This window comes from Macrotis lagotis, chromosome 8 (genome assembly GCF_037893015.1).
Source record: "Macrotis lagotis isolate mMagLag1 chromosome 8, bilby.v1.9.chrom.fasta, whole genome shotgun sequence".
NCBI classification, from domain to species: Eukaryota; Metazoa; Chordata; class Mammalia; order Peramelemorphia; family Peramelidae; genus Macrotis; species Macrotis lagotis.
Genome location: NC_133665.1, coordinates 135,355,728 through 135,375,747, shown reverse-complemented (window position 1 = coordinate 135,375,747; position 20,020 = coordinate 135,355,728). Strand labels below are relative to the sequence as shown.

At 45.0% G+C, this 20,020-nt stretch overlaps 1 protein-coding gene across 2 annotated transcripts in view; it reads left to right on the top strand.

Moving 5' to 3' along the window:
• PLXNA1 (plexin A1) overlaps positions 1-20,020 on the top strand; it is a 297,154-nt gene that overhangs the window by 140,961 nt on the left and 136,173 nt on the right. For both annotated transcript variants that reach the window (XM_074198439.1, XM_074198440.1), the window contains exons 4-5: positions 3,312-3,452; positions 18,656-18,756. In XM_074198439.1, coding sequence (XP_074054540.1) covers positions 3,312-3,452; positions 18,656-18,756 — 242 coding nt within the window. The remainder of the gene's footprint in view (positions 1-3,311; positions 3,453-18,655; positions 18,757-20,020) is intronic.

The following is a 20,020-nucleotide window of genomic DNA, read 5'->3' as shown; positions in this document are numbered from 1 at the left end:
CATGTGTTGTTTACTAGCTGGGTGAGCTTGGGCCAGTCACTTAAACTTTGCCTCAGTTTCCTCATCTGTAAAATAGAGCCAACCTCCCAGGGTTGTTCTGAGGATAAAAGGATAAATGTAGAGCTCTTGATGATTCTTATCATTCTATATCCATTCTAGTGATTTATTCCTTCCCTTTCCCCTTAATTCTGTTAGTCCACACCCCAGGGATCCGATCCACTCAAAACCAGCATCTTGGCTTTAGAATCACTAGATTTAGAAGATCAGAGTTGGAATAAAGTTTAATTCAGCAAGAGCTTATGCAGCACTAATTCAGTGAGCTTGTAGCATCTGTACTATTCTAGCTGTGGCATAGGAAGACCAAAATGAAGTAGTCCCTGCCCTCCACAAGTTACATTCTTGGGGAAAAACAATACCTGTATGGAAGTCTATAAAAAAGATACTACTCATTCTATCTAGGGAGATAACGTGCACTAGGTATGTTTAAGATAAATACCAGGAAATTTGAGGGTAAGTGCAGGGTGTTGTAGGTGAGGGGAGGGCTCAGAAAAGACTTTGTCAGGCTGGGGGTGGGGTTAGTTGAATTTTATAGATTTCTAAGAGGCAGAGAGTGCATTCTAGGGTAGGAATTGCTCATGAAAAGGCCAGTTTGATGGGACTGAAGAGTGTCCGATGGAGAGAGATAAGTCTGGAACTAGGTTGTAAAGGATGCTTTATGCCAGCCATAGCAGTTTGTATTTGACCCTAAAGGGAAAGGGGAGCTACTGGAGTTCATTGAGCAGGAGAGTGACACAGTCTGTTCTAAACTTAAGAGAACTCATTTAGTGAGCAGTTTGAAGAGACTTAATTCTACAAGAACAATTAGTCCAACTATCATTCATTACCTGTGAGGCAACTGAGTCCTAGAGAAGGAAATTGCTTTGTACCTCAGTTTCCCCATATGTAAAATAGGGGAGTGGGGGAGTGATACATCCACACTCTAACTTACAGGATGGTAAGGAAAAGGTCTTAGAAAACCTTCCATCAGTGCAGAACCAGGAGGGGGGGGGGAGGGAAAGAGAGAGAGAGAGAGAGAGAGAGAGAGAGAGAGAGAGAGAGAGAGAGACCCACCCCGACCAAGACCAAGACCAACCAACCCCTGAGTACCTTCTGATCAGAAGGGATTGGAGGGGAAGAACGGGCAGACCCCTCGATGAGGGCTATGGATGAATCTGTTCTCCCTGTTCTTTGTGCTTCTTTTCCACCTTATTTCTCAGTGACTCTAGTTGTGATTGAAGTCCCAAAGGAGTCCGGTGTAAGCAAACTTCTTCATTGCTTGGTGACCTAGTTTCTTTACTGGGAAACTACCTAAGACAATTTCTTCCCTCACTTTCCTACTAGTGATTCTGGACAACGAAGAGCATTTGGAGCCATGGCCCTTGGGACAACAGCCCCACTGTATTGCACTGATTCTATTTCCTCCCACTTACTCTGATCTCTCCTCTCCCTTGATTTTGCCCTCAAACATCCCCTCCTCCATACCAACCTCCCTTACTCTTTTCCATCCCCTTCCCATCACAATTGATTATTATGAAACAGAATCAGACTTGATTATTCTAGAATATCAGAGTTTGGAGGGGTCTCTAACCCATTTTACAGATGAGGAAATTGAGACTCAGTTATGAACTAGATGAGAATTCCCCTGAGCTCAATTTCCTCTTCTTAAGTTTTCTTTCATCCATAAGCTCATTGGTGGTAGCAGCTTGGCTGGCACTGGAAGCCAGGCCAGGGTCTTGCCCACTGCCACACACCAAGCTGCAGTGTGGCAGAGATTGAGTCAGCCCTAATGAACACATTTCTTCCCTCCAGTCGCTCCTGAGGTCCCTGGCTTCTCTGTCCCCCACTTCTAGCCCCATCATCACACACACATCCCATCGCCCCTGTGGTTTGCAGGGAAGTTCACATTTCTGGGAAGTTCCTCAGGGGTCTCTCTCTCTTAATTAAATACATTTGTTTTGTGAAAGCGACTAAAAATACTCCTGGCTGATGTTATCGGCAGGCTGGCTGGCGGGGAATCAGAGGAGTCGCTCTAATTAAACGGCCCCCAGTTTGTTTGTGATCTGGAATACATTTCCATGCTAATAAGGCGACTGGGGGCAAGGGGGGGTCCTCTTTCTCTTCCCCAGCTCCCTCTTTCTGGATGGGAAGCTATGCAAATGACTCAGGGCTTTATTGTGGAAGGCGGGGACTGGAGTCTAGCCAGTTGAAGGGAAGGAGGAGGGTCATAGAGGACCAGGTTGGGATTGGGATTGGGGTGCTTGGGGTTGGGGTTGGGCAATGGAAGCCAGAGGAGGAGCTCTGATTGGGTTCCAAGTGAGGCCAGGGAAGGCTCCCACTTCACTGGTATTCTGAATACTAATTACCCCACTAATGAGTGACAAGGATGAGACACTTTGAGCTGACAGAGCACTTTATCTACATTATTTCTAGAGACTGGTTCAGAGGCACTCAGTGTTGGTTACCCAGCTAGTAAGTGTGAGAAGCAGGATTTGATTCCAGCTCTTTTCTGTGTCCAGAGCCATTGCTCTTTGTACCATTCTTCAGGACCCTCCAAAAGCTTTTCTTTCATATAACAAATGGCCACATAGGGCCTTGGTCCCTGCTTCTTTGACTTAGAATCCACTGCAGTTTCCACTGCAGTTGTCTGTGGACAGGTGCCTTCTGGAGACAGAATGCTATGACTCAAAAGGGAGATTAACAGTGAGAATTCCAGGCAAACTTTGGTCTATCGAAGGAAGCCTTTCAAGGATTCCCAAGTCCCACCACCTGCTCTATCTGTTAGGGGGGAGTTGAATTATACAACAAAGCAGATCAAAGAATTTATTAGAGCACATAGGGGAAATCCATGAGTCCCGAGTTTTTTCTTTGAGGAAACTTGAGATCCAGAGAGCAAGTGAAAATTTTTTGGAACACGGTCCAATTGCGATCTGAATCTGGGCTCTCTTGATTCTCATACTGGATGCTCTTTCCAATACATTGCCCTGGTTCAGGTTATCTCTCCATCATCCCCTTCCATCAGGATTTTGTTGGGGAACTCTATGACCAATCTCTTCCTTGCACCTTGATTGATTAGAAGATGAAGTCTCCTTATTTGACTCCAGTAAGACCTAGGGATGGAGTACCAATAAAGGGGCACAGTCTCCCCAAAGAGATGATGATGATGGAGGTGGCATCTGCCTCTATTTGTAGAGACTGAGGTCCTGCATTCAGCTTTTGGGGGGCTGCTAGATGTTGGTCCAAGGAGTCTGACCTTCTTCTTCTCCCTTGCACAGATCCTGGTAGATTTGTCCAGTCCTGGAGGACGCCCTGCCCTGCAGTATGAGAATGTGGTGGCCCATGAAGGCAGTTCCATTCTGAGAGACCTGGTCCTGAGCCCTAGCCGGCAGTATATCTATGCTATGACTGAGAAACAGGTAGGTGCCTGGCTCTGCATTCCTATACCCTTGTTCATTGTTATTCTTGGCACCAGCAGTCATGTGGTGATGATGAGTTCCTTTGGGTGCCAGGTTCTGGGGAGGCACTCCAGGGGTTGTGCTGCTAAAAGTGGTGTGTATAGCCATTTTATATACATAAAATGCTGGGAGCTGAGGGGAGGTATCATGGTTTCTTGGAAGGAGTCTTGGGCCCTTTCCCATCTCTCCTACCTTCTGGGTGGTCTTTGGGAGTCATGGATCCATCCGAAGACTTGATTTTTGTCTCCTGTTAAAAAAATGGGGGGGGGCAGACAGGAGAATCATAATTCCTGCTCTTTCTATCTCATGGGCTTCTGTGAAGATCAGAAGAAGTGATGGGTATGGAAATCAAAGTAACAGAAATTTATATCATCCTTTGCTATTTAATAATATTATAATAATGATAACATTTATGTATAGCTTTCATTTTTGTTTGAGCCTCACAAAACTATCTGGGAAAGTTGATGCTATTATCTTCATTTTACAGATGAGGAAACTGAGGCACAGGATGACTGCATGAAATTGCTTAGGTCATATACCTAGTAAACATCTGAGGGAGAATTTGAACTCAGGAATTCTATCCATAGGAATAGTAGAAATCCTCCTCCTCCTCCTCCTCCTCCTCCTCCCCCCCCCCCATCATTTATATAGTGTTTAAAGGTTTCCAGGGTATTTTGCTTCCATTTACCTCTTTTGATCCTTCTAAGGACCCTGAGGTGGGTGCTGTAATTATTTTCATTTTTTACTGATATGGTCACCTGGCTAGCACTGGGCTAGGCATAGGGATCTCTATCTTCTGATTTTTGGGCCCTTTCTCTCCAGGCTCCCTGGGACTAGCTGGTTCTTTCTCTTTCAACCCCTGCAGGCTGGTTTCATAGTAGGTCCTCAGAAGAGGTCTCCAGCCTGTTTTGGTCTGGATAAGGATTGTTCTGGTGGATTCTGCAGGAAGTCCCCAATTGGCTTGGCCCTTTGGCCTTTTTCCTCTGCCCCCCCTCTGGTGCTCCTAGCATTATCATTGCCCTAGGGCTAAGTGACTGGGATATACTTATCTTATCAGCAGGTTAAGCCTTTATCTGGACCTCTAGGTCAACCTTACTCTTATCTCCCCAGCTGTTGACCTGGACCTGATCATTCACCCTTGTTGACTCCCATCTGCAGGACCATGTTGGAGTCAGTGTGGGGCTTTAATAGAGAAGTGCAGATCAGCTCAGCTTTATATCTCTCTGACCTCTGCAGGGTCAATCCTTGCCCTCTGGGGAATGGGAATAATGACTCACAGAACATTAGAACTAGAAGGAGTCTTGGAAATAATCTGGTTCAAACTTCTCATTTGATTTTAACTTTTTAAATGTGTGACAAGTTTTCTCTTCCCATCACTGTCTATTTTTACTGAAACCCCCATCATATAGAATCTTTCTTTAGTCAAACAAAACAAATGCCCTCATTGACCACATCAGAACATCTCTGCCTGTTGGCCATCCTTGCTATGGTCAGCATTGTTTGCCTTACTATTAGTGTGTTCAGCCAGTAAATTGTCCTCCTACTTCTTTCTTCACTTTGCATCTGGTCATCTAAGTCTTCCCATGTTTTTCTGAATTTTTCATATTCACCATTTCTTTACAGTGTAATAATATTCCATTATATTTACATAGCACATTTTGTTCAGCCATTCCCTAGTTGGTGGGTGCCCACTGCCCTTCCAGCCCTGCTGCTGTAGAGAAGCCTAGTGGCCTAGTAGATAGAGAGATGGCCTCAAAGTCAAGAAGATCTGAGTTCCAGGTTTGTTACTTAATGTACCCTGGGCAAATGACTGGCTTCTCAGTATCCCCCTCCTGCCATGCTCTAAGACACAGATATTGATCTGCATTATTAATAGAGTTCCCTATGCATAGGCCCAGTCCAACCTCCTCCTCCCCAAATCTTAATGACAACAAAAATGTATTGCTGCAGATAGTTTTGTCTATATGGTCTTTCTTTCTGTCTTTGACTCCCTTAGAATATGTACTTAGTACTGGTATCAGTGGGCCAAAGGAACACCTTCGTTTTATAGAGGGTATAACTGCAGCCCCGAGAGGAGCAATGAGTTGCTTGAAGCTATCTGGTTAGTAGGGAGGAAGGAGCCAAGTATTTTTTTATGCCCCATAGAGTGCCAGACACTATGCTAAAGAACTTAGAAATCTTTAATTTGGTCCTCATCATACTCTAGAGAAGTGAGTGCTGTTATTCTTATCTACATTTTACAATGAGCAAACTGAGGCCAGGGGAAGTGACTTGCCTAGGGTCGCATGGTCAAGTGTCTGAGTTTATATCTGAACTTCGGTCTTCCTTACTGGTGTTCCCCATGGCGCTACTTTGCTAGTTTCTTCTTTGGTTAGTAGGGCTCGAAAACTGGGATGGAAGCCTAGTCTTCTGACAGGAGGTCCAGTCAGCCTTGACTTCCCAGAATTAACTTAGAGAATATTAAAAAAGAGCCAGCCCTGGGCCAGACATATGTCACATGTTGTCTTTTACAGATCTAATCATGTCTTGCTGTGACAAAGAATTCTTCATTTTTATCATGTTCATACTTCTGTGCCTTTTAATTCACTGTCCTCTGACCCTATTTCAAAGGTCTTCCTGTAAGTCAGGAAAGGGAGGGTATGATAAATAAGAGCAAAGAGGGATGAGGCAAGAGAAAGGAAGAGAAGGGGGAAGAGGAAAGAAGGATAGTGTTTGGAGAAAAGGAGAAAAAGAGGAGGTACAGAAAAGGAAGGGGAGTGGAAAGAGAAAGGGGAAAGGAAGATAAGAGCGACTGGGCAAAGGAAAGAAAGATGGGAGGAAAAGAGTGAGAGAAAGAGGAGGTTGGGAAGGGAATGAGAGTGAGTGATGAGAGAAGAGAAAGAAGGAGATTGAGTGATAAGGGGGAAAAGAAGGGAATGAGAGCAGTGATGGAGAGGAGGGAAGAAAGGAATGAGACTGAGTGGAGAGAGAAGAGGGGGGAGGGAATGAGAGTGAGTGATGAAGAGAGGAGGGGAGAAGGGGATAAATGAATGGAGAGAGGAGGAAGGGAATGAGAGTGAGTGATGGAGAGAAAAGGGAGTCAGGCTAGGAAGAATTAGAGGGAGAAATGAAAGGAGGGCAAGAGTGAGGAAGGTGGGAGTCTTGGGGGTGGGGTGGGAAGGAAACAAAGGGACGTGGGAGAATAGAGAGGGTGGGAGGGAAGAGACTGAGTGAGCCTGAGCAGAAGTGGGAAAGAGGACAGATGATGATGATGATGATGAAGAAGAAGAAAATCCCTTTGAAAGTTACTTTAGAACTCTCAGTCAATTGGCCACCTTGTTCACTAATTCATCACTCCCTGTGGCAGCAGCCGGTGGCCCTCCCTCGGATTGGTCAGCCCCTCTGCCTCCCTCTCAGGACCACACTGACCTGGGCCCCACTGTGGGGAGTGGGATGGAGGAGCACCGGGCCAGGGGCAGCCAAGCAGATGTCAGGAAGGGGGCCTGAGGGCTGCATCAGCCAGCTAGGCCCTGGGAAGGGGATCATGTTGTGGGGGGGGGGGGTGGAGACCAGCATTGGGCACTGCTAGTCCTTGAACAGTCACCCTTCATACCTCCTCGGTCACCTGGGCCTAGATCTGACCAAGCCCATTCCTGTGTATGACTGTGGGAATATCATTTCCTTCTCTCTGGGCCTTAGGCTTCTTCTTTAAGATGAGGGGTTGACTGCATGGTCATAGGATCACAAACCAAGAGGGACGTTGGAAGTCCTTGAGTTCAATTCTCAGCTCCCCCATTTTGCATAGGGACAGGTTACAAACTCAACTCCTCTGAGAGTTCTTTTTCCTGCTCCCCATGCACTTCCAGAGCTCCTACCAAGCCTGAGATTCTTTGCCACATTATCTTGCCCCAAGCCAGATGCTGGGGTACGTGGGGCCACAGGACCCACAGAAAAAGGAGTCACCATCTTGGGGAGACGAGATTGAAACACATGAAATAGTCATTGGCCTCTCCAAGGCAGGGTGTCAGAGTGGGGGAGAGGATCATCTGGCTCCAGAACTGGAGGATCTCCCCTCCTCCCTCCAGGTGTCTCTTTCTTGGAAGAAGGGAGGGAGGGAGCATGGATGGATGGATGAAGGAAGAAGGAGGGAAGGGAGGGAGGGAAGGAAAGAGAGGGAAGTGAATGAGGGAAGGAAGGAAGAAGTAGAAGGAAGGAAGGGAGTGAGTGAAGGGAGGGAGGGTAGAAGGATGAAAGGAAAGAAGGAAGGAAAGAAGGAGGGAAGGAAGGAAGAAAGGAAGGTCTTGTTTTTGTCTGCCATGTTCTTAGTGGTGTCTACAGACTTGTTTTTGCCAGTCGTGGGTGTTCTGTTTTCTTCATCCTTGGTATACATACATGTGTTTGCACTTTTAGATATCCTTTCCTTGCCTCATACTTTCTGCCCATGCCTTGCCTTGTCTTCATCTCCCCCTTCATTCCCACCTAGAGAAGATGTGGTGTTGAATGTCTGTGTGCCTCCTTGCATGGTCTCCAGGAGGGAATCTTTGTTCACATGACCTGGATTGGAGTCGTGACATTTAGTTGGTCTTATAACCCTGAGTGAGTCACTTATTCTCTGAGCCTCAGTTTGCTCATCTTTAAAATGGGAATAATAATGCAGCACCTGCTTCCTTTGTAAACCTAAGACCCTGAGGGAATTGCGACTGTGACCTTTGTGTTATTGTATGTTCCTTTGGCCTCTCCAGCTGTCTGTCTGTGGGTGATTGCTGGGCTTTTGGGAGCACTATTTCCTTGACTTGTTGCCACCCACCCTCTCTGAAAGGGCTTCCTGATTGGGGAAGGGGGACTTTGTGACAAATTGATTCCTTAAATAAAAGTGAATTAAAAATAATTTTGTTTTCAGATTTCAAGAATTTTATTATAGCTTTTTTAATACACCCTGAGGTGTTGCTAAGCTGGGGTTGGGAGTCATTGATCCATATATATCTCTCTGTATCTAGAGATATAGCCTAGTCCTATGGAAAATCACCAGCTTTGGAGCCAGGAGGTCTGGATTTGAGGCCACAATCTGCCCCTCACTTGGGGTATTCCTCCTTTCTAGACCTCAATTTCTTTATCCAAAAAATGACACACTAATGTCTGAGCTGCCTCCCTCATAGGTTATGGGAAGGATCTTCCCAGAGACTGGCTGAGGGGAAGAAGCTCACCCCATAAAGGGGAAGCACCATCTCCCCCTTTTTCAGAGTGAAGCATCATAAAACCAGGTGGCACATTTTAAAGGTACTGTCAGACCTCCAGCATCTAGAACCTAACTCACTTCACCAGCATGCTGTGCTCTGTGTCTCTGAGGATCACAAGTCAGAAGAAGGATACCCCAAGCCTTCTATTTACATCATTCTGCAACAGAAGCTGGGGGCTTCCAGATTGCTTTCCCCTTTATTTCTTAGGTAGCAGTGGTAGGCTTTGGGGAGGGAGCCTGTGAAGGGTTGAGACCTTGGTTTTACAGGAGAGGAAACTTTGAGAAGTTGAATGACTTGACCAGGTTCCTGTCCTCCTTCCCCCAGAGGAAGAAGCGGGAGGGAGTCCAGGGTCTTGTCTTCAGTGCTTTCTCTCCCTCTTTTCTCCCCAAATGCTTCTGCTGTGTGTGTGTGTGTGTGTGTGTGTGTGTGTGTGTGTTTGACAGAGAAAGAGAGAAACAGAGAGAGACAGAGAGAGACAGAGAGAGAGAGAATGACACCTTCACAGAGAAACATGTCTCACCTTTTTTTTTTTGAGGCTCACCTTAACTTTTGCCATTGGTTCTTTTCAAGAACTTGACTTCTGGTGGGGTCACACACCCAAGCTGTGATTGTTTCTGGGGTCCCAGATTTGATCTTTCATGCCATTCAGCATTTTGGTGGGGGCACCAACACAGGACCTGAACTGTCCACTTTTTTTGACTTTTTGATTTTTCTTTAGAAAGATTTTATTTATTTTGAGTTTTACAATTTTCATCCTAATCTTGCTTCCCTCCCCCCACCCCCCACAGAAGGCAGTCTGTTAGTCTTTACATTGTTTCTATGGTATGCATTGATCTAAGTTGAATGTGATGAGAGAGAAATCATATCCTTAAGGAAGAAAAATAAAGTATAAGAGATAGCAAAATTATACAGATGAGGAGATCAGAGCAATCCATAGTCATATGAAAAATTGCCCTAAATCATTACTTATTAGAGAAATGTAAATTAAAGCATCTTTGAGGTACCCCCTCACACCTATCAGACTGGCCAATATTACCAGAAAGGACAGTGATCATTGTTGGAAAGGTTGTGGGAAATCTGGGACACTATTACACTGTTGGTGGAGCTGTGAACTCATCCAACCTTTCTGGAGAGCAATTTGGATCTATGCCCAAAGGGCAACAAAAATGTGCATACCCTTTGATCCAGTAATACCACTACTGGGTCTATACCCTGAAGAGATGATGAAAAAGGGTAAAAACATCACTTGTACAAAAATATTCATAGCAGCCCTGTTTGTGGTGGCAAAGAATTGGGAAATCAAGTAAATGTCCTTTAATTGGGGAATGGCTTAGCAAACTGTGGTATATGTATGTGATGGAACACTATTTTTCTATTAGAAACCAGGAGGGAAGGGAATTCAGGGAAGCTTGGAAGGATTTGCATGAACTGATGCTGAGTGAGATGAGCAGAACCAGAAAAACACTGTAAATCCTAACAGCAACATGGGGTGATGATCAACCTTGATGGACTTGCTCATTCCATCAGTGCAGCAATCAGGGACAATTTGGGGCTGTCTGCTATGTATCTGTATCCAGAGAAAGAATTGTGGAGTTTGAACAAAGAACAAGGACGATTACCTTTAATTTAGAAAAAACCCTGATATCTTATTGTCTGATCTTCCTATCTATCTTATATTTTATGTTTCTTCCTTAAGGATATGATTTCTCTCTCATCACATTCAATTTGGATCAGTGTATACATGGAGACAATGTAAAGACTGGCAAATTGCCTTCTGTTGGGGGTGGGGAGGAGGGAAGTAAGATTAGAGGAAAAATTGTAAAACTCAAAATAAATAAAATCTTAAAAAAGAGAGATAGCAAAAATTACATAATAAGATAACTTTTTTCCCCCTAAATTAAAGGTAATAGACTTTGGTCTTTGTTCAAACTCTACGATTCTTTCTCTGGATACAGATGGTAGTTCCACATTGGTCTCTAGAAAGGCTGGATGGGTTCACAGCTGCACCAACAATATATTAGTTTCCAAGATTTCCCACATCCTTTCTAACATTGATCATTGTCCTGTCTGGTCATATTGGCCAGTCTGAGAGGTGTGAGCTGGTACCTCAGAGATGCTTTAATTTGCATTTCTTTAATAAGTAATGATTTAGAGCAATTTTTCATACGACTATGGATCGCTTTGATTTCCTCATCTATAAATTGCCTTTGCATATTCTTTGACAAATTGGGGAAATGGCTTTTTTTTGAAAGTTTGACTCAGTTCTCTGTATATTTTTAGAAATGAGTCCTTTGTCAGAAATACTAGTTGTAAAAATTGTTTCCCAATTTACTACACTTCTTTTGATCTTGATTACAGTGGTTTTGTCTGTGCAAAAGCTTTTTAGTTTATGTAATCAAAATTACCTAGTTTCAAACTGTCCACTTTTACTACCTGCCTAGTCTATCATTGGTTCTGGAGTCAAAGGACCTGGGTTCAAATCCACCTCAGATGTCTATCAGTATAGGAGCCAGAGTAAACCCCCTATCCTCCCTAGGTCTCTTGTTTTCTTATCTGCAAAATGGATGGAGTTGGAGTGGCTGGCCTCTGAGATCCCTTCATACTTCCAGAGCTTGGATCTTTCTCTATTGACATATTTCTTTTAGGCCTCATCTCTCAGGCCATTTAAGTCTCATAGGTCTTTGTGGAAATACAAAGTCTTAGTGCAACATTCATAGCTTCACTAACTTTTGGGCCACTTATTATGTATTCTCTTTGCTTGTTGCATCTTGGGTTACTTGACAAGTTGGTTCTTTGATGATTGAAGTGATCAAAATTTCCAGCCACATAGGAATAGCAATAATGGTAGTGGTGGTGGTTTGCCCATGAATGTGGAGTCTATAGTATCACTGTCATCAGACCCACTTTAAAGGTTAGTAGGCTGAGTCTGAGTAACATAGCTGGGCTCATCCAGCCAGCAGGATCCAAACCTAGTTTTCCTGCTCTCAATCCTGATCTCCTCTCTCTAATCATTGATATATCAGTGTTGTACAGTGTCACTAGATGATAATAATCCTCCCCGTTTCTTCAGCTCTTTGACACTCATTGAATTGGGAGCCACACAGTGTCCCTCTGAGATGAGTGGAAGGCATGGTCTATACAGGGAAGGGGCCCCGGATTCTCAATGGGAGTACCTGAGTGGGATTTGAACTTTAGGTCTGTGACTTCTTACTTGTGAGATCGTGAACAAAGCTTTCTGGCCTCTGCTTCCTCTTCAATAAATGGGAGGTTTGGTCTAAGTGTTACTCAACATCCAACTCTGAATTTCTGGTCATTCATTCATCCATCCATCCACCCAATAATCAGAAATTTATTAAGTGCTTACCCTGGCCCAGTCCCCTGCTTGGTGCTGGGGGTACAAGCATGAAAAACAACTAGCCTTAACCTTTAATAAACTTATAATCTGTACCGTTCTCTGTCTGACCTTTTATTCTGGATTCATATCATAAAACCTAATTCAAATCCCAGTCTTTCACTTTACTAGCTCAGGCAAATCACTTCATCCCCCTGAACCTCGGTTTCCTCTTCTGTAAAAGGGGGGATAGACTGGTCTAGAGGAGAGAATGCCAAAGCAGTCAGGAAGACCTGGATTCAAATCCCATCTCAGACACTTCCTAGATGTGAAAGCCTGGGCAAGTCATTTTAAACCTCTGCCTCAGTTTCCTCATCTGTAAAATAGGGATAAGAAGAGCAAGTACCTGGGGTTCAAATGAGATAATTTGTAAAGTTCTAAGTACAGTATGACACAGTAGGTGCTTAATAAATGATAATTTACTTCCTTCCATGAAATCACAGGCAAGGTGGTTTTGGGCAGATGCCCAGGATTCATCCTTACATAGAGTGACTCAAATTCTGCCTACAAGATGGGAGGCTCCTCTTATTCTCTCAATGTTTATGAATTTATCTGGGCTTGTGACCTGTAGTTACTTGGAGATCACAGATGCTTACTTTTTCGGTTAGCATGGAAACTCCTTGAGGGCAGGGTCTGACATGATTTTGTATTTATAAACCTCAGCACCTCTCCCAGCACCTGCCAGTTAAGGATAAACAAAACAAGAGCATCATTCCTGTTGCTTGATTAGGACTCCCTAGTTTTTTACAGGTGAGGAAACTGAGGCCTGAGAAGGGAAATGACTTGACCAGGGTCTTGGGCAGTACCCCCTGGGCTTCGTGTCCACAGCCAGTTTCTTTTCTCCTCCAGGGGAGGCCAAGGGGGGATCTTACTCCCCTTCTCTCCCTCTCTGCTCAGTTGATTAATAAAAAGAAATATTTGCGAGGCGCTGTTGTTATCAGAGAAGCCGAGAGAAGTAATTAAGTGAACAATTGTGTCCTGGCTCCTAGGGGCCAGAAGCTCCAGGGGATTCTAATCTCATCTGGAGGAGCTATTAATTAGGAGCCCAGAACTCTGTCAGGACGCCTTTTGTTTGCAGATTGGAGAGCAACCGGCTCTGGGTTAGTTTATTGGAAAGAAGCTGGGGCCCGGGGAGTCTGGAGAGCCAGCTTCCAGCCCTGCCGGGGTCTTTTCCCTGGCTGGGGGACTCCAGCAAGGGAGAGGCCCTTCTCTGGCCTTCTGGTACGGTCTTGCTCTAAATGAGGCTTGGGTTTCCATTGGGCCACGAGGTCTCTGCAGGCCCAGGTTAGGGACTGTGGCCCTTTGTTCATGGACTTCTTTCCCAGCCAGCTAGAGCAGGTGCTGGGGAACCCCAGGAGAGGCCCCCAGAAAAGGAGGTGCAGCGAATGGCCCCCGGAGCTCAGGGGGCCTTTTTGGGAGGCAGAGGTGGGTGGCAGGTTTGTTCATTGGAGGCTGGGGAGGAAACTGGGGTTTTTTCCTTGTTCCCTGAATTTTCTTAATGATTTCTCAAAGGATTCCCAAGCTCTGGAAGGAAAGAGAAGGCTTATGGGCTGTGAGAGGAACTTCATTAAGCATTCATTCTCTCTCTCTCTCTCTCTCTCTCTCTCTCTCTCTCTCTCTCTCTCTCCTTTCCCTCCCCTCTCTTTTTCTCCCTCCCCTTCCTCCCCCACCCATATCTCTGTCCTTCTCTCCCATCCCCTTCTCACTAACATGTGAATATTGAACAGCTTTGGGGATTTGTCAGAATTGGGGGGCCATTGCAAGTGTAGGTAAAATGGAGAAGACTGTATATCCCATAGTAGCATAGTTTTTACCATTCCAACTGCCCCGCCCAAAAGCCAAATCCTGGGATGTTCACCCCTGAGAGGACCCTTGGAACCCACACTGTTGAAGCGCTGCAGCGATCCAGGCACATCAGCTGCCGGGGCAGGCTGGACCTTGACAGGAGAAAAGAATGGCATAGAAGAGCCTTAGAAAGTGAAAACGCAGACTCTGAGACCTATATCATCTGCTTTGATCAACTCATGGTATTGCTGTTCAATTGTTGCAGTCATGTCTGAATCTCCATAACCCCCTTGGGGGTTTTCTTGGCAGAGATACAGCAGGGATTTGCCATTTCCTTGTCCAGCTCATTTTACAGATGAGGAAACTGAGGCAAGCAGGCTGAAGTGACTTGCCCAGGGTCCCACAGCTAGGAAGCCTCCGAGGCTGGATACCTGGTGCTCTAGGCACTGAGCTGTCCCCAACCCATTTTCTAGGGGAGGAAACAGATCCAGAAAAAAGACAGGTGATACATAAAGTTGGTTGCAAACCCAGATCTTCTGATTCCCCACACCTCTGGCTGTCCTGTGAGCAGCCTTTCCAGGGCCTCTCTGGGTTGATAGCTTGTCTTCCATCATGACCACCCTGAGATGAGTGCTGTGAGTTATTGTGCCCATTCTACAGATCAGGAGCCTGAGATTCAGGTTACCAGTGACTGGCAGAGACAGTGAAGACATGAACCTGGCCTTCCTACTTTCAGGTTACATCCAAGTAACCCAGTTAAGGGCAGTCAGGGCTTTTCTGGTCTGGGGTTTTTAATGCAACCCAAAGCAGTTTGGCCCTTGGGGGGGAGAAGGGGGGAGTGCAGTGACTATGGGTGGGGAGAGCTCTGGGATTGGAACCAGCATGTTTTCTCATTTTGACCTCTCACAAGTTAATTTTCTCCATTAAACATTAAACTTCCCAGATGTTCTAATTCTTTATGTAAATGGTTATTTAAGATTTCTCAGAGCCTCTGTCCTGCATTTAAATTAGCAACAGATTCAGTTCCTTCTCCACTGGTAGGGAAAATGTGTGAAGTGCAGAATCTGGTTAAAGAAGTTTCCCTTCCCTTTTTCCCTTCCCCAAGTCCCTGGTTATGAAACGTGACCCGTTAAAGGGACGGCTGTCTGTAACAGACTATTCTCAGCTGTTAAAACTTGAATTTTGTCCAAAGCATCACAGCTGAGGGCAAAGTATGTGTGTGATGTGAATGTGTATGGTGGGTGTGAGGGTGTGGATGTGAGTGTGTGAGAGAGTGGGTCTGTAAGGTATGAGTAAGAGTGTGTGTGTGTGTGAGTGTGCATGAGAATGTGTGATGGATGTGTGTGTGTGTGTGTTGTGTAGGCCTATGTGGGGTCTGTAAGGTATGAGTAAGGGTGTATGTGTGAGTGTGCATGAGAATGTGTGATGGATGCGTGTGTGTGTGTTAGTGTAGGCCTATGTGGGGTCTGTAAGGTATGAGTAAGAGTGTGTGTGTGAGTGTGCATGAGAATGTGTGATGGATGTGTGTGTGTGTGTGTGTGTGTGTGTGTGTTAGTGTAGGCCTATGTGGGGTCTGTAAGGTATGAGTAAGGGTGTATGTGTGAGTGTGCATGAGAATGTGTGATGGATGCGTGTGTGTGTGTTAGTGTAGGCCTATGTGGGGTCTGTAAGGTATGAGTAAGAGTGTGTGTGTGAGTGTGCATGAGAATGTGTGATGGATGTGTGTGTGTGTGTGTTAGTGTAGGCCTATGTGGGGTCTGTAAGGTATGAGTAAGAGTGTGTGTGTGAGTGTGCATGAGAATGTGTGATGGATGTGTTGTGTGTGTGTGTGTTAGTGTAGGCCTATGTGGGGTCTGTAAGGTATGAGTAAGAGTATGTGTGTGTGAGTGTGCATGAGAATGTGTGATGGATGTGTGTGTGTGTGTGTGTGTTAGTGTAGGCCTATGTGGGGTCTGTAAGGTATGAGTAAGAGTGTGTGTGTGTGAGTGTGCATGAGAATGTGTGATGGATGTGTGTGTGTGTTAGTGTAGGCCTATGTGGGGTCTGTAAGGTATGAGTAAGAGTGTGTGTGTGAGTGTGCATGAGAATGTGTGATAGATGTGTGTGTGCGTTAGTGTAGGCCTATGTGGGGTCTGTAAGGTATGCGTAAGAGTGTGTGTGTGAGTGTGCATGAGAATGTGTGATGGATGTGTGTGGGTGTGAGAGAGTGTGTGTAGGTATGTGTGGAGTATGTAGGAATGCGTGTGAGTGTATGATGGAGAATGGGTATGAGTGTATGTGTGTGTGTATGTGTGTGTGAGAGAGAGAGAGTTGGTGTAGGCCTGTGTGGGGTGTGTAAGGTATGAGTAAGAGTGTGTGAGTGTGTGAGGGAGAACGGGTATGAGTGTATATGTATGTATGTGGGTGTGCGTGTGTATGAGAGAGTGTGGTGTAGGTATGTAAAGTATGAGTAGGCATGTGTGAGTGAGAATGTGTGTATGTGTGTGAGTGGGTATGTTTTCTGTAAGGTCCTTGAGGGCAGGGGCTGCTCATTGGCCCTTTTTGTGTCCCCATAGTGTCAGGCTCGTTGTAGGTCTCTTTATTAGTTCCATCCATTGATTGACTCCCCCTGTCACTGCTCTTCACTCCTTAGTGATGATGGAAACTGTAGTTTGTCCTTCATTTTTGGAGAGGACAGTGGCATCAGAGGGGTGAGGCCGTGGCCTGCAGATGACCTGGATCTGAGTAAGGAGAGGGCTGGCGGTGTTAAGACCTGCAAAGGAACTTAAGGCCAGAAATGTTAGAGCAGAAAGGACCCAGAACTTGAGCTCTGAGATTCGAAGGCTATTTCACAGACATTTTCTCATTTGAACTGCACAGTCTTGTGAGAAAGGTGCACTTGGTTCATGACCTCTGTTTTACAGATGGGGAAACTGAGGTTCTGTGACATTGAATTCCTGACTCAAAGTCACACCCTCCAGTCAGAGAATTCCTAGCTCCCAAGGCCTGCACTCCTTCCACTGTAGGAGAGGTGTTCATCCCGGGCAGCACAGGATAGGAGTGAGATGATAGGTGTTTTTATATAACACTAATATGCGGTTTCCTAAGCCAGTATGCTCTCCAGGGGAGAGGACAGCTCAAGGACCCCTTTCTCTAGTTGAGTTTGGCATCATTAACATATCACACCCCCATCTTAGGAGGAAGGGGTCTGGAGACTGTGTAGAAGGAAAGAGCAAAAGGAACCTTTCTCTTCTCCTTTCTTTTATTAATAGGGAATTTGAGATCCAGAAAGCTCAAATGACTTTTTCAGAGTCTGACAAAATGTCTCTGACAAAGCTAGGGATTGAATTCCTGTTCCCGAATCAGGTATTCTCTTTCCAAATTCCCTTTCTGGGGTTATCTCCCTTTTGTTGTTCTCCTAACCCCAAACTGCAGCCCAACCTAGCTGATGTTTTCTTCTCCAAGCTACCCCCAGCATGCCCTTCTTCACATCTCATTCATTCATTCAATGATAGTTATATTCTGTATACTTTGCCTCTCATTGTGAGAGAGGAATGGGTTCCCAAAAGTCCTTACAGTCTGGTAGGGGTCATGGTATATATATCCAGAGGAATAAAATATAGATTGAGCTAGAAGAAATATGGAAGAATCCAGAATGCTTTGTGTACTACAGAATCAAAGGGGAGGGAATATCACTTCCAACTTGTGTGTGTGTATTTGTGCATTTATATTTTTTATATACATATGTACATCCAACTATCTATTGAGAGAAAGGCTTTTTGGGGAAGTTGGGACTTCAATAGATAGTCATAGGGGTTAGGGAAGGAAGTTTGGGGGTTGAGAACAATATTTGGAGGGGGGAGATCCTGGTAGGTGTTAGGGAATGGTGACTTGAATGTAAAAATCATGAAGCCTAGAGAATATGCTTTTAAGACAGGAAATCTAGGTTTCATCAAATTATAAGGGACTTTGACTGCCATATTGTTTTCCCCATTAGAATTTGAGCTAATGAAGCCTGGGGCTGTATCTTTGCTTTCCTCTGTATTTTCAGTCTTCAGCATGAGGCCTAGCATGCAGCAGGCACTTAACAAACTCGTATTGATTGAATAGGGAGCATTGCATGTTCTTGGTAAGTTATGTCTGGAAGATCTTTCTGAAGGCGGAAAGACACCAGAGGTCATCTAGGCTAGTGGTATCAAACTCAGAAACAGAGGCTACTAAACCATTCATAAAAATCCCAATAGGATGCATATTGACTTAGTTTTAAAATGTAGTTGTATCAGTGTTCTGCTGTGTTTATATTTATTTTGTTAAATATTTCCCAGTTTTGCTTTCCTCTGGGGTACTGTAGGCCACACTGATCTGTTAGGCTATGTGTTCCCCTGAAGGGGAATGTCTCTTCTATACCCTCAATATATTGTCTTAGAGACCTTCAAATTCAGGTGTACTCTCCCCCCCCCCCCATTTTATAGATATGGAAAATGAGAACCAGCAAACCGACTCAAGAGTCAGTATATTTCTTGATGCTGCTTAGCTCTTGGGTCTTTGTAACTCCAAACCAAACACACTGCTATATTGTCCCAGGACCACCTCTAGTGATGGCAAAATCCTTCCTTCCTTCCCATCTCTAACTCTGGGATCCTGTGACTTTCTCAGGCAGCCTTATTGTTAAGATTTTCCTTCCATGGAGTAGAAGTGGGCTTGGCTTGGGCCAGCCAGCCATGAGCATAGAAGTATTCCTCTTCCCTACTCTTCAGAGTCTCTGCAATGGACCTCCTGTCTTTTCCTTCCAGGTGACTCGGGTTCCAGTCGAGAGCTGTGAGCAGTATAGCACGTGTGAACTGTGCCTGGGCTCCCGCGATCCCCATTGTGGATGGTGTGTCCTTCATAACATGTGAGTGTTTAAGTATGGTCGTGGTCATTGAGTTAGGGTGGGAAGGGACCCAATCTAGCCACGAATCCATCTGAATTCTTGGTTCTTGTCCCAGGACTTCTGATGGCTCCCTGTCACTACCAGGGTAGTCCCATTCCTTGTTTTGGGTCTTTGGGGAGATATTAATTCAGGAATCTTTAAAAGACCCCTTAGTGAGAAAAGGGGTCACCAGCCCCCTTAATGAGGAATATTGGGGTGCTAGAATGAACTGCGGACATGGGAGTCAGTCTACTATTAACTCTCTATGTAAACTTGAACAAGTGACTTATTTTCCCCATTTGTATAAGATATTAGGAAGATCCCCTTGCAGTTGTAATATTTGGTCAGGCAAGGATTCTGAAGCTGCAGTGAAACGTGTGTTATCCCAGCTTGGGCCTGGGGAGTGTTTAATTAACTTGTACTCACTTTTGGCTCTCCCACAGTTAGTCCAGGGCAGCCACTGGGGGGGAGCAAGGCCTGTCAACTAGAGAGCAGGTCATTGGCCCCCAGGATAAAGACTGCTGATGATTGCCAGGACCCCAGGAAACTACAGGATTTGTTTATTATTGTAATATATACATATATTTTTGGCTCCTTTACAGAGCTTAGTTAAAGTACCCTCTGTTAATGAAGTAACATAATCAAAAACAAAATGGTGGGAAGGATCCTGAGGTTTGCCTGAGGGATGGGAGAATGATTGCCCTTTTCTTCCCTTTCCTTCTCCTTCTCCACTTCCTCCCTGGGAAAACTTGCCTAGGATAGGAGGTCCTTCTTAACCTCCTTAACCTCAAACCTTTGGCCCTTGGTCTCTCATGGACTCTGAAATGTTGCCAGTAAATATTTGTTCCTGTGTCTCCCAAAGTTCCCTATTCAAAATCCAAATAATCATGGAAAGGGGAACCATAGACAGAGATCAGATAGCATGTTAATACTGATTGAAACCCTAAAATGTTAGATAGAACTGGATAATGGCAGAGATCATCTAGTCTTATCTCCTCATTTTTTGGTTGATGAAAGCCCAATTAGAAAGTGCCATTGTTTTTTATCCATACACAGCCTTTTTTGGACCTCAGTATTTTCTTGGATTGGTTTGGATCAATAAACAATAGGTCTTCAAGTCTTAAGTCTCTTGCTTTGCTAAAAAAGGAACCTGAAACCCAAAGAAGGGGCACTGATTCCCCCCCACTGTCACATAACTTGTTATTGGCACAGCCTGGGATAGAATCCAGGCCAATATTCCTTCAGT